This window comes from Eschscholzia californica, unplaced genomic scaffold (genome assembly GCF_041429995.1).
Source record: "Eschscholzia californica isolate CP2 unplaced genomic scaffold, dmEscCali1.0.p SCAF_5, whole genome shotgun sequence".
In the NCBI taxonomy this organism is placed as follows: domain Eukaryota; kingdom Viridiplantae; phylum Streptophyta; class Magnoliopsida; order Ranunculales; family Papaveraceae; genus Eschscholzia; species Eschscholzia californica.
The window spans coordinates 15,356,845-15,372,084 of record NW_028238472.1 but is presented as its reverse complement, the minus strand read 5'-3'; the positions used below and the strand labels follow the sequence as shown (position 1 = coordinate 15,372,084).

The following is a 15,240-nucleotide window of genomic DNA, read 5'->3' as shown; positions in this document are numbered from 1 at the left end:
TAAAAATAGTTGTTTATCACTTTGGATATGAAGATTAAGTGAACCAAACAATGAATTACTCTTCCTGATTTTAGGACAAAACCTACAAAAAACTCTCCGACGCTTAAGTCATTAAAGGTGTTTTGCATATAAAGAATTGAATCTGAAATCCCAGTGTAGAGATTGAATAGTGCATGGTTGATTAAGGCAGACTTGTTGCTTATATAAACTTGGTTATGATGTGGTGGTGAATCACTGACTTAGATTGAACCACACTTTGATGGTCATAGAAGGATTAGTTTTCTTGTTTACATATATTTCGTATTTGATAGATATTCTTTCTGATTTTGTAAATTATTGTTTGTGGAAAGTTTATATCCATCGTATTCTTGAACTTCGCGTTAGTTAGATTATGTTTATTTTGCCCCCCCGAACCTTAGATTAGGTCAGGAAGGTTAGGAAATCGATACTCAGATTCACCTTCACAGACTTTGAGTCAAGATGGGTTTAAGGGGCGAGCTGATATCGGCAGACCTTTCTTACTGCTCCAAGATCCAGAGCGGAGCTACGACCAAGGCTGAGCTGGGTGATTTTAGAGCTAGATAAAGAGTTAAGGCGTCTAAGATACTCTTGTCGGCCTCTCAGTTTCAAACTTAGGTGATAGAGCTCTTTCAAATTCACCTCCCTGATGACTTTGACACGGGTTGACCCATTCGATTCTTGTTCTTCCTTTGACTTATTGAATCGGTCAATTGCTGACCAATGTTTGGATTACCAATAAAGAAGCTAAAACTAGCTATTTGTAGGTTTTAAGCAAACTGACGGTGTGAGAAGCCGCTCTAGTACAAGAGTGCAGTTGACAATCACTCATCATGCATCGTGTAGCTTTAATACGTCTTAAGGAGGGAATATGCTCATAACTGTCGTAAGACTCTCATGTAGACACTACAACCTTACCCTAATAGCCCCATCTAACGCCTCTATTGAGTTTAACATAAGACCTAAACATGTTGATTTTCGGGTTATGTACACTAAAAATTCGGTTTTGTTACTTTTGCCCTCATTTGGATGGACGGGTGATAATATAGGTGTAACCGAAGATCGAACACAAGTTTTAACAACCCTTAAATTCCTAGTTCCCATCTTTCTTCTTCTTTCCCAAGTCAATCTCCATTTCCAAATCTCTCCCTCTTAAACCCCAAACCCCTAATACTACCATCATCACTGTACCGAGTCAAGAAGATCTTCCATTTCACTTGTTCTTTTTACAGAAGAAAACAAGCATGAAGGATGAAGGAACGGGATTGCCTCACAGAGAACTTTACGCTTTACTTCATATTTCTCCAGAAGCATCAGATGAAGAAATTCGAAAAGCTTATCGTCAATGGGCTCAAATCTATCACCCTGATAAATATCAATCTCCTCAAGTAACCCCCTTTCTCTCTCTCTCTCTATATATATATACCTATATCTTTGTGTACTTGTTCTCTAACCTGAATAGAATTATTGCTATTTGAGCTGGAGTATAGAGTTGTTAATACCCATTTGTGAACTCAAAGTTTTGATATTTATTGTTCAATCCAGGATATTAGTTCAATAGGTTACTTTCACATCTAGAGAATAAGCTAAGAGGCAATTTAAACATGAAAAATTAGGTTTCTTTTGCAAAAGATGCAAACAGAGATAATCACCTGTTATGTAATTACTTAAGCATATTTTGTTTCATTTTAGATGTTTATCTTTTTTGCCTAAGTTATGTCTGTTGATCCATGGTGATATTCAATTGTTTGTGAATTGATGAGCGATGGGGCGGTTAATTGTTTTATTTTGATAGGGCATATACAATTTTCTGTTTGTTTTGTTTAGTTGGTGAGTTATTGTGTGCTATTTTGTGATTCTTAACTGGTTTTTGTGATCATTCACTTTCATTCCAAATGCCGATAAAAGAACTTGAGAGATTTTCAAACGAGATAAAAGAAGAGCAGTATTACGAAAAAAAACCCTTATATACTATGCAATCCGTTGCTTACATATATGCGGATAGAAAGTGGACTTTTGGTTCCAAATAAAAACTTGTTCACCGATTACTTTCCCGTGTCGTGTTTCTTAGTCTTTTTCTTTTCTCTCACGACTTTCTTGAGGCAATCGAAATACAAAATTTAACGTTCTAGTGCTGGACCAAGAAAATTGGCATTTTCTGAGGAACATCTTTTATCACGTCATGTTAGGTTCATTGTATCTTCTTACTGTAATGATTTGATTTCAGGTTCGTCTTTTCGCTTCTTAGTGTTTGAATTCTTTTAACATGCTTCATTCTTCTCTGTGATTGAGAAAACTGGGTTTGACCAATTTTATTTTTATTTTTTTGGTTAATGCCCCAATGATATAATTGGTGTTTCAGTAGTGTACTTGTGTTTATGTCCTATTTAATTTCAGATGAAGGACACTGCTACAGAGAACTTTCAGCGGATCTGTGAAGCATATGAAATTTTGACGGATGAACGTAAAAGGACGATATATGATATATATGGCATGGAAGGACTAACTTCGGGTTTGGAACTTGGACCAAAGCTGAATAAAGCAGATGAGATCAAGGAAGAGTTCGAGAGGTTACGGCGCCGGAAAGAACAAGAAGAGGTTGCAGCCCATGTCCGACCTTCTGGTTCAATTATTGCAGATTTGTCTTTACCACGGTTTCTTGAAGGGGGTGGCATCATGCGCGGGTACACAACTGCTCATATTTGGGACCTTTTGTTTTCATGATCTTCCTACGAGTGGGAAGAACCAGTTGACTTAGGCCTGCATAATACCAGAGTCATCATCCATTTAGATCATTAGAAGAAAATCAGGAAATTGAAATGATCCTGATATGCATGTTAAATGGCAACCGTATAGACATCTGATTGCCTCTCTCTTATTTCATGGTTCTTCAAAACATTACACGAAGGATAACTTGGCTATTTAATATATAAACAGAAATACAGAATGTTCATTGCATATAAGTCGTAACCTTGTTTATATACGTCTAGTTATTGGAGTTTGTGTTCTTAGACTAATGTTAATCTTGTTTGAACTGGTCTTATCGTGATGCAATTTCACTTGTTTCACCTCTTGATAAGTATCAAAATCAAAAGTTAAGATGAATTTGGGATGAGCTCAGGAGTTTTTTTATTGCGAGGCTTTAAGATCATGCAGGATACACGATCAGGTTCACATTATTTAGCTTTAATTAAAATAAAAAGATTCTTGCACCTATTTTTTTCTTGTATTCTTTTTCCCTTCAATTAATTCAAAGTTAAAAAAAAAATGAAAATAAAAAGAACACCACTACCCATGTGTTGGTTCAAAAAACTATGTTTTGTCTTTCAAGCTTTTAAGATATATTCCCGTCCTTTATTATCTTATCATATGTTTTAGATGACTAAGACCTGTACCGTCTTATGTCTTTTTCTAATATCTTACTTTTTAGGAAAAGAAAAAGAAAAGAGAAAGAAAATGTAGGATTGATGGTCCTTCTAGATTGAGTATGTAGTTGAAGTATCAAGATTCAGGTATCATTTTGAAGATTTGCTTCTTTTGGCATTAATGACCTTTTGACATTTACCCACCAGGATGGCAATGTCGAGTGAAGTTCAGTCCCACATATCAAAGCGCAGTGCCGTTGCTATTGGTGGAAATTTGCAAGTTGCTGGAAATTCTGGTGGTGGGTCTGCTACTGCCGTGCTCAGACATCAGGTTTCCTCTGTCTCTTCTATGGAGTTCATGGCTTCTGCTGGCTTAAGGGCACTAGTTGGGGTACAGATGACTCGGTAGGACAAGTGCTTTTGTAAGTTAGCTCAATTTTCTCAGCGGTTCTTGCACACCAATCATTCTTCTGCTGCTACCTACCGATAACTTTGTACTGCAATTTCTTTCAGCAATTTATCACATCATTCAAGTGCAACAAGTGGGATTGCTATTTCTTTGAGAGATGGCTCAGTGAATCTATCTAATGTTTGGACTCGTCAGCTCTCTGAAACATCAAGTGGAAATGTATGCTTCCCGTCTTTAAGTGTAAATCCTTTTATGTATTTTGTTTTTCTGTTCCTAGAAGCATCAAGATTCAAGGGCATGAAAGTGTAAACTGTAAAGTCAGTTCTACAACAGTAGTGGTCCAGTTTCAGGCTAACACCAGCTCTTACTGTTGTCACGAGTCTCATGACATTATTTTTTGTTTCACTGTCTTCGGGCATAAGTAACTTGTTAGTTTCTTTTATTTACTGTATCTTACAATATGGAAGTTCTTTCTAGGAATAGAAATTATATTCAATTGCTTTCCTTTGGAAGTAGATTTTATGCTTTTGCCAGCATAGCGCAAGTATGGCCTGATAGTTTTAAGCCTCGAAGTACAAGGTGCCTGGACCTTTTGTGGCAACCACACATCTAAGGTGTATGGCTCTTATCACATTGTCATAGTGATTGTGAAACTTTTTTCCTGTATCCCAAACAAATTTGATTAGTTTCTAGTAGTTTCGTGTCTTCGCTAGTATTAAAATAATGTTCATGCCTTGAGAATATGACTTTTATATGGGGCAAATCGTGCCGTGTCCATGTAATATGACTTTTGGTCAAATACCCCTTCCCCAACTGGCCACTGAGGGAAGGCATCCATGCGTGTGTCTAAGACAGACTGTGGCTGGTCAGCATGGAGGTGGCCTCCGAGCGGGCCATGTCCAGGTCGACACTACCTGTTGCTAACCCTATTGATACACATGGTTTATGTGGATAACAAATATAGGATATTCTCCATAAGGGCGATCACGAATTCACATGTAATCATTCCTTCTACATGGCACCACTTATTATATGGCAAGTGAACAATGTTATGCAACTTACACTTTCATTGCATGACAGTTGTTTCTATGCGCAGCACTGGTATTTAGGGCATAGTTCAGTATTTAGTCTGAAAATAAAAGACTCTGCCTCCAAAATGGGGTGGTATCCCCTTTTTAAGAGGAAAAGGTACCTTAGAAAAAGAATTGCATGATCCAATATTTGTTACCTTTGCAACTGATTGAAGATTCTGGTAGAATTGTTGTTATCCTTTTTGTATTGGACGCACTCAGTACCAAAGAACTTGACTGATTTTGCTTTTGAACGGTAAGAATGGTGGTTGGTTAGTTTAGGTTTGCCTGCACATAAAATGGTTAAATATGTAGTTCTGATGTATGAACTCTCTTTGGTTCCTAATGTCATAAGCTCTTTGCAATAGTGATATATGAATCTCATGTTAATAGGTTTAACTACCTTAAGGCCTTCTCTATGATGTTGACCTTGGTTCTTCTTTTTAGATACAACTTGCTTTAGGGGTGGAATCATCCGTTTCCGTTGGATGGCAAAAGAAGGACCAGAAAAACTCAGCTGCTGGAGACTTGAAGGTATTCCTATGGTTTGGGTTCTGGAAAACTAAAATGCTTTTGACATTCTTACACATTTTATCACTTGTCCCTTGCGAGGCAAACCATAAAATCTGTGATATTGCCTAATGATTCTGAGTAGCTTTTCCAAATCAGAAGCAAATTTGCGAAGGCATCTAACTCTGTGAATTGAGCCAGCATTGGTGTGTATGTGGGGGGTTGGCCGGGTGGGGGGCTAGTGTTTTTTGGCTTCATAAGCAACTTATACATCTGCACTTGCGCATAATGACTGAAACACTATACCATAATTTTATTAGTATCTTCAATTATATACATATTTAATCAATAAACTGAAGAGAGGATTTGTAAATTAAATCAAATTACATAATTTGAAATTGGCGTTTCACGCCAAAACCATTTTTTATTTAAAGATACAGCACACATCCTGGACGTGGTTAGTTATTAATTTAGTGAGGAAATTGAATATTTTGAAGAGGTTGCATGACAAGCAACTTTCTCATTTCGCGCAATGTATCTTTGATTAGTATCCTTTTTATTGTACTTTTTGGATTTTTTTGTCAGTGTAACTGAACTGCTGAAGTAGGGGTGTAGTTATAGATTGTTGTGCAGTTGAAACACATCTCCACCTATCTTTGTTTAATATTTTCTTTTGTTCTTCTTTATTCGACTTGTCTTGTGTATCTCTGAGACTATCACATTTTACTCAAGCATGGTTGGTCTCTGCAGTTTGGAACAAGTTCTTTTGGGGCATCAGCTCATTATACACGTCATTTCTCTTCAAAGTCTCATGGTCGGATTGCAGGCAGAGTTGGAAGGTGCGTCTAATTGTTTTAAGACATCATTTTGTTTGACTTTGTGGCGTGGAATAAGCATTATTACCAGATAAGCATGATTGACGGTCACTCTTACAGTTATCTTAAAAATGGCTCGTCTTCAAGGTAGAGACAGTGTTGGAGATACTGTAGAAACCATTTCAGATTGTTTCTCTTCCCATTGTTTTATGTTTATAACAGGCTTCACTTTCTAAAAAGTTTATATGTCAGAGAAGATGCCACACCCCCATGCTGCAGTTGTGCCCATATACCCTGATTTGCTAAAACTTGTTGCTGCTTGCTTCTAACTAAAACCTAGAATTACACATTTTATGAGTATGAAATGCTTTCCTTGAAGTTTCTACATAGTTGACCAGCTAAATTATAATAAAAATAAATCCTTCTTTGAATGGACAAAGTGTATAAGATATGTTGATGTAGTGACGTCTCACGGAGGTTGGAGTTTAAAACTCAGTACCTGTACTGGACACTGAAATTAGATGTCCATTTCTTTCTATTAGCTAATATGGTTTTTTGCTTTCTGTTTTACAGCACTGCCCTTGAGTTAGAAGTGGGTGGTGGGAGAAAAATATCTGATTTCAGTTCCGTCCGGATGTTTTATATAATTGGAATTCAGGTAATTTTACGCTAATTAGACCTGTCTATAATCATCTGCTCCTATTGTCCTTCATAAGACAAATTCCAAAATAGAATTGACTCACAATGACATAGAGCATTATACTACATTATACTATTATAGCTTTTCTTACTAATGTTTCCGCGAGTTAAAAGATTAAACACCTTGATCGCATCTAAAGTTTGATAGATAGGATGATTAGTTTGTTGGTGGTTTTTTTTTTTTTTTTTTGAACGAAGATTAAACACCTTCTTAGTTTGTTGGTGGTTCCCTTGCTGAACGAATAAATAGAGGTGTCAAGTGACTCAAGTCAGCCAGCAGTCCAAGGGTCCATGCCAAATTAACAACAGCTTAAGTTGGAATGGACCATTCTCCTTCCACTTGGCTCACTAACAAGTCTACGCAGTGGCGTGGCAGAGATTTTCGGGGCCTGGTGCGAACTTTTTTTTCGGGGCCCTTCTTATGATATGAGAACTAAAAAAATACATGATATAATAGATGAATATTCAAATAATTTGTCTAAAGAATTTTTTTCATAAAATATCATGAAATACATATGTTTATGTAAAAAAATACTACTACCTCAATTGTTACATAACTTTCAAACCATATAAATTATATTTAATTTGATTACGTAACTCTAAGAAAACAAATTACCTCACTATTTGAAAGTTGTGAATTTTATAAACTAAAACAAATGCCAACATAAATTAAGCATGACACCAAATTAGATGCAACAAATGAAAAAAAATATTGTATTGCATAAAAAATTATCAGGAAAACATAGGAAGTATGTATACTAGGGAGATAAGACGTGAAAACCTATTACATAATAGAGAGAGAAAAATAGAGGTAATAATTAAAAATTAGAGACTGGAGTGGCCTTTAGAATATCAACACGGATCATGAATTCATTAAAGTGAACTTTGTATTTTGCGTATGGGGTACCTGAAGAAGCTGGAACACTATTAAACTGTAAAATGACGTCGAACACCTATGGAGACTAGAGGTAGAACCTAGAAAATAGAGACTTGGTAGCCTGTAGAATATCTATGAGGAGGGTTATGTCATAAAACTGGGCCTTTTATTTACTAAATGGGGGCACCTACAGAAGGCTGTCTATAGAATCTGAAACTTAATAAAACTTAAATAATAAAGAACGCAAGGTTGGGAGAGGGTTTCGAACTTGGGACCTATTACACGTAAGATTGGTTACGGACCAACTGAGCTACGCAATGTTGTTAAATAAATTGGCCCGTCATATAGATGTTCGTTCTTTAACATAACCAAAAATGGGGCCCTTGGTAGAGGGGGGGGGGGGGGGGGGGGGGGGGGGGGCGGCGGCACGATTGCACCACATCATCAACCATGTAGACTCTCTTCTCAAATCATCCAATTTCGTAGTTAATGAGTAGACTTAGCATTCCCTCTACAATATTGACTAATATTTCCGTTCTGAAAATGGTGGTATGTCAGTGAATATTGTAAGTGTGATTTCTCCTTTTTTTGTCAGTCTAACATCTATTTCGTTTTAGAGGCACGGCTGGGTTCTCTTAGTGTGACTAATTTCTAATAAATTTTTTTGTCTTCTCTTCTCAGGGGATTTCTTGGAGATTTGAGTACCATCGGGCTGGTCAAAAGCTATTACTTCCAGTAAGTTACATTTTACCTATTCACTTGCTATTTGTGGATAATGAGCTTTTTTGATTGGAAACCATGAAGCACGGGATTTTACAGGATAAAGTTATTCTCTTTAAAGAGGGGAACTCGATATTCAAAATGAATGCCTGCAATGTGGGTGCATTGGTTAGGATGGGACTACGTCATTAGCGTGCATACAAAGAAGTTTTAGCTTGATGCTAATGAGCGAAGTATCTTCCAGTTCATACACTTATAATCAAATCAAAGTCCTCTGTTAACCAGCACCTTTGGTTACTGCTTAACAAGACATCTTCTTGGGGCGTCCCTTCCTCCTAGATGAATAAAATAAAAAGATAAGACCTTCCTTTCATAACTCGGCCATCTCCATGTCATTCGACAGGAAATGTAGGACATGAGATTCATAATGTTACACTTTTTCCGAGCCTCCTCCTAGAAAGTCCTCGTAATTTTACAAAACTTATATGGGAGGAAACAACAAATTTTTGCGATTTTTGAGTGTTTTGCGATGGCGAATGGGTATTGACAGAGATACGATGTATGCTACTTCCACTGGGCCAAGCCTTGTCCTATAATTAGCATGATAAACCCTATTTCCATTACTTTGAACTCTATCCTCGTGTGTTATTTATTTAGTCTTTCTCTATTGAAGGATTATTTTGTTTGGGTTTGGGTATATGTTAATCACGTATGCTGACCATGTAATGTAAACACATTCTTAGAGCTTTGAGCCTTTGACATTCACATTGGTTGAAATAGAGAAATAGTAAAACCAAATAATTTCAAACCAATAGATATGATCTGGAGTTAATACTTCAATCAACTTTGAAGTTACCAAGGAATTAACCAGTTTAGAGACTTTTAATATGGGTTAAGATGTCCTTTTACATCCACTTTATCGACTTGGATAATTGTATTTCCTGTTGTTGTATGTTTTTCCTTATACTATCGGTGGTGTGCTAATTACGTTCTCATTGTATGCAGTTATTACTCTCTAGTCAATTTAGTGCCGGTGTTGCAACTGGTGCATTGGTTGTTCCAACATCACTTTATTTTCTCCTCAAGGTATATGCATGTCTTACTCTTTATACTTTTATCTTTCAATACCGTTTCTTCTGTAGTTTGCTCTAGCTTCCGCTCTGTGCTGATTACTTTATGACATATAAAGTAACATTTATTTGATGTTTGGAAGTATCAATTAAAAAAATTAAATGTTTATGCCATATTGCTATCTATTTGTTGTTGATTGTGGCGTGCCAGCGGTATAGGTAGGATTCAAGAACAGGAATTTGGATCTTTTTTTAACTTGTTCAGGGTAGTTGACCCTAAAAGCATATCTTGGGCTCAACATTCGTAAACATTCATGGCAACATGCGGGGCTTCACGCAGCATATCCAGGATGGGTATATGATATGCTGTATCATACTATTAGCATAGTTCTTTTTGAGTTTTTCCCTCAATTATCAGATATTTATGAACTGCTTTAGTTTCGGAGATTTAATTGAGAAAAAGTTGAACCTACCCGAATTTTTTCTTAGCTTGTCAGGAACTTCTATTTCTTCCTTACAATCCATTTCATTTATTAAATTTACATATAAGTTTCTTGTTTAAGGAATCACATAGCCCAACATCGATGCACTAACATGGTCATGATTCCATGTGAATTTCTCTTTCAGTTGAGAAAATGCTCTTTCATTTTCTCTTTTCCTGTGTTATCTCACTTGGGAATGATTATTAGGTCTGTTGGATTTCATTATTCAATATTGTTGGGTATTCAACTATCTTTTCGAAAAACTCATTACTTCTGTCTTGTATATGCTTAAACAGGTCTTTATTTTTAAACCTTATTTTCTCAAACGAGAGAGACGAAAAGCATTGGAGAAAATGGAGCAGTCCTCGTCCCAGGTAGGATTATGTTAATTGTACCCACAAAATTTAGACCATGGTTACTTAAGAGTTTTACGAATCTAAGATGTGAATCAAGGAAGCCATCAAATTGCTAATCTTGGAAGGAGTAGTTATATGCAAACAAATTTTTGATGGTATAATTAAATCCTTAGAAGCGATACCAATAATCCGAAGCCCATTACCCGTGTTGTTCCAACCTGATAAAAACTCTTATTTTAGACGAAGGTTTCGTGAACTACGGGGTAAAGAGGGAGGCCTTTTAATGGTGCTAAACTTTTAAGAACTACGCGATTTTTTTGTGAACATGCTTTTGCACGAACAGCTAACCATAGATTGAAACCAACAAAATCTACCCTTCAATCAGCCATATGGGCTTTGCACTCTTTTGTCAAAACTCAAAAGCAAAGCTGAAGCACGCTGAAGCTATAGGCTTGATGTTTATGAGATGGAATTAGAGTATCTCTTGTTAGATTAGAAATTCAATATTATAGTATCTCGTGATCTGAGTTCTGAGATCTCAGACTGGTATAATATTATAACATGGAAGAATGCCAAAACGCCCTAGGCTAGATTTTTCTTTTCTCGAAAAGGATGTATTAATTCTTGTAGGCTTCAGCTCTGTGGTAGGTTTGCGCAGGATTAAGTTCACACATAGTATGTAAGGTTTTGGTTTGCAAAGATTTGCATAGTTTACACAGTTGCAATTTCGAATAGAGAACTGAAGTCTGGAGAAGGATTGGCATGTCTTCCAAATCAAGACTGATAGGATATTAGATCTTCAACCCTAGTTCTTAATTAATGTATTATCCTTTAGGTTCCTTATCTTGTTAAATATACAAGGGTGGTTGTTTGAGTAGACATTTTGTCCCCAAGGTATATTGAGATTTAACTTATCTTTATCCTTTCATAATTTCTCTTCGGTTTATGCAGGTCAAGGAGGCAAGAGCAGCAGCTGAGAAAGCTCAACAGTTATTACAGAATGTAGCCACTAGGAAGAAAAACAAGCAATTAGAAAACGGTGGGTTGATAATCACAAAAGCCTTGTATGGAAACCGTAAAATTCTTACAAGAAGGAATGGATCAAGAGAGGAAGACAATGAGGTGGACTCGCAAATTCTCGATGTTACCCTACCTCTTAACTTCCTGGTGAATGATCAGGGGCAACTCAAGGTATGTTTCTGATTTTACTTGCTTCCCAAGTTAATCTGCATATGATTTTAATATACGTCGACTTAAATGCTTGGAATTTTTTGAATAAAAAGGAACTTCAATCACAACTCTAAGGGCCTGTTATGTGCATCAAAAAGAAAAATTATAACTTATTACTTGAAGTTCTAATTTTTCCGGTTAATTATCATCATATCATAGAACTCGATGAGCTTGTTCGGCCAAAAAGAATAATTATAGTTCCACTTTCCGCTACTCGAGAAAATGTTTGTAGGGCATCAATAGCTCTCCTCTTTTCCTCATTGTTTATTGGGTGATTTAGGGAATTCAAGGAACCTCTTCTCCCATGATAGAGCGATTTCATTCCTTACTCGAAATAGTAGAGAACTCTATTCAATTTTTAGAAAAATTGGTAACTGACATGACCGACGAGCTTGCAACGATCTATATTAACCTTTTGTTATTCCATTTGTTGGTGCAGCTACACGACGGTGTGAAGAAGTCGGGTATTATGGGCTTCTGCGATCCCTGTCCTGGAGAACCTAAGCAGTTATATGTGGAGTACACTTATGGTGACAATAGATATGAGGTATTATTGATTCTTCTCTTCTTTGCTTACCTAAACGTGATTCTTGTTCTATTCTTAACTTGTCTTAACAAGTCCCCACCTCTCCTTAGTGGGGAAAATGCCTGAGAACCCGTTACACACCCTTGTGGCCGGGCCATTGAGATTAGTCTGTGGGTTTCGACCAAGCTCATTTCCGACCCCTGAGCCCCGACGTGTTCGTGTCAGAAACATCAGTCTCATCACTTTGATTCCATTTCCAACTGAACTAACCATTTGTGTTGGTTTCCATATACGTTGAAGTAAATGGATGAGTAAATTTTGTTCAAGTAAATCTTATATTGGCTTTGATTAATCTATGTAGGTGACAGTTGATGATTATGCTGAACTGATAATACCTCAGCAAGAACACAGACTATAACCACTTTCCTGGGCAGTCATGCATTTTCAGAAGTGAATTGACGACTTACCAATTTTGTTCGCTATTGTTCGTATTTCAATCTTGAATGATGTATCACCTAGGATGAGAATTTTTTTTGAATAGGTTAATGTAATTGATATTAATAAGGGTACAGTGAGAAAACATTAAGGGAAGAATGAAACATTCATTTGAGGTTTCTTATATTCTTATTGGAGATGATAGTTTGAGTTCTCAAAATTAAATTCTTCATGGTTTTCTTTCTAGTTCAAGTTAAGTTACTATTGTTCTTTTGCCCAATGTTGGGGAGTGTTGCAAGGAAGGATGATTGTGTAAAACAAGCTCACTATAAATATTTGTTAACTCTCGTGTTCAGGAAATAAGTATGTTTAGTTGGGAACTGAAAGTAATCACTTTCCATTATAACTTTTGGTATGTTGGAATGCATTAGCAAATAGCAATCACATATCCAACATAAGGGGCTTCTCTTGGGTGTGTGTTGGTTGGGTAAGTGATATTTTATGTACACTCAACAATTTCACTGGGTGACGACACATGCATTTGGGTTGACTTGGTCAATTATACTGGACCGAGTAAAATTTAACTCGCCCACCACTACTCCCAAAACTTACAATTCCACAATTATTCTTCTAATTTTTATTTTTTTTGGAGAAATCGACTATCACGTACTGTTTATAAAAAAAAAAGGGATATTTGGCGTTTGGGTCAAGGATAAGTACCAGTTTTAGCGTTTAGGTCACAAGTTTGTCCGTTATAGCCTTTGGGTCACGGACTAACAGTTGACCGCGTTGACCGTCGACGAAAACTAACTACCGTTTCATTTCAAAAACGCTAACGGCGTGACGCTGACGAGTTAACGGTCGTCTGCTGACGTCATGTGACCGTTTTTTGAAATTGATCTGGATTGTCGAAATGAACGATCCAGATTACCCACAAATCTAACCGTTTTTTCTCAAAATCTTTTAAATACTCCTCTTCCCACTTTCATACCTCAATCTCATCATTTACTTTCAATAAGTAAATTGTGTTTTTTTTCTTCAAGTTAGGAGTCTGCTAACATCAACATCAATTGGAGTTAAGAGAGAAATAACCAATATGGAATCAAAGAAGCAATTGGTAAGTTTTATTTTTTCTGCCATTTTTGACCCAAATACAAACATTATGCACAAACAGATGTACCAATGCCTAATTTATACTTAATTTTCAGATATGTCAATTGTGTGATCAAGCTTCACATTCTGCAATTTCCTGTTGTTGGATGTACTCTAAGTGCTCCAAGAGAGGATGCCCTGGTATTAGAATGCTATTGCAATTTGGAGGAACACTTGTTAAGGGAAAAAAATACCTAAAATGTCAATTTCCTTCATGTGATGGATTCCAATGGTTAGATGAAGCTCTTGCAAATGCAAATGGGTCATCTTCATTCTCAAAATGTTACTACTGTGGTGATGATGATCATAAAGCAAGAGACTGCCCATGGGATGGATTCCCATGTCCTAAACAACAATGCAAGGGTATGATGCATATAGGGATATCACATTCACATGAAAATGAAGGGAAAAAGTTTGTGAGATGTGAAAAGTGTGAAAAGTTTGAGTGGTTGGCAGATGCAATTGCCAAACATGAGGCAACCACCAAGCAACAATCCTTGTTGAGAGGGAAAGGCATGCAAACACCAAGTCTACATATGGATGAATTATGTGAGGAATTTATGAACAAGTCAAAGATGCCCAAGTGCTGCTATTGTAACTCATTTGAACATCATGGAAGTAATTGTCATATTTTGGTTACTAGATGTGTTAGAAATTCATGTAATGCAGAAATGAAACTAGGAACTAGTGGCAGAGCTCATAGCTATGGAAAGAAGTTTTTTTCATGCACTAAACCATCATGCTCAGGATTTATGTGGCTTGAAGATGTATTGAAAAATCAAAACAAATGAATATGTTATGAACTACTAGTATAGCAATATCAAACCAAAGTTCTAACATCAATATCCATTCAAAAGTTCTAACATCAATATCCATTCAAAAGTTATAACATCAATATCAAAATGCATTCAAAAGTTCTAACATCAACATCCATTCAAAATACTAACATGAAAGAAACCATTGTGACCATAGTAACATAACATCCCATTTCAAAACAGTAACATCAAGAAACCATTAACTACACAAAATACTTAGGCAAGTTTTGGAGTACATACCCATTTAGTCAGAGTCAATGACAAATGTCTTCCCATTCAGAGCAGGATTACTTCTGAAACCAATTCTTCCACTTTGCGCATAGGAGCCAACTTTTGCTTTTTGTGTTGATTCCCTTGTGATATCTGTGATTGTTGTGTGATTGATACTCTTGAGTTGTCTGGGTGAAGGTTTGAGATGGTTCAACTGAATCAATAACATTACCTTTACCAACTGAACCACTGCCTCTACTCAAACAAACTGAACCAACTCCCCTTCCTCTACTCAAACCAACTGAACCAACTCCCTTTCCTTGAACCACTCCCCTTCCTCTACTCAATCCAACTGAACCACTGCCCCTACTTAGAGCTCCTGGAACCACTCCCCTTCCTCTACTCAAACACACTAGACCACTGCCCCTACCAATCTCAACTGGACCACTGCCCCTACCCATCTCAACTGGACCACTGCCCC

At 36.7% G+C, this 15,240-nt stretch overlaps 1 protein-coding gene across 1 annotated transcript; it reads left to right on the top strand.

Annotated features, from left to right (window-relative positions):
- Positions 1 to 1,003: 1,003 nt before the first annotated feature.
- OWL1 (DNAJ heat shock N-terminal domain-containing protein) lies at positions 1,004 to 12,802 on the top strand. The gene is made up of 13 exons (XM_086642185.1): positions 1,004 to 1,406; positions 2,416 to 2,702; positions 3,591 to 3,788; positions 3,897 to 4,011; positions 5,310 to 5,396; positions 6,123 to 6,211; positions 6,761 to 6,845; positions 8,445 to 8,498; positions 9,489 to 9,569; positions 10,332 to 10,409; positions 11,343 to 11,582; positions 12,061 to 12,168; positions 12,509 to 12,802. The coding sequence occupies exons 1-13, from the start codon at positions 1,263 to 1,265 to the stop codon at positions 12,563 to 12,565; spliced, it is 1,623 nt and encodes a 540-aa protein (XP_086498311.1). The 5' UTR covers positions 1,004 to 1,262; the 3' UTR covers positions 12,566 to 12,802.
- The last annotated feature ends 2,438 nt before the right edge of the window (positions 12,803 to 15,240 follow it).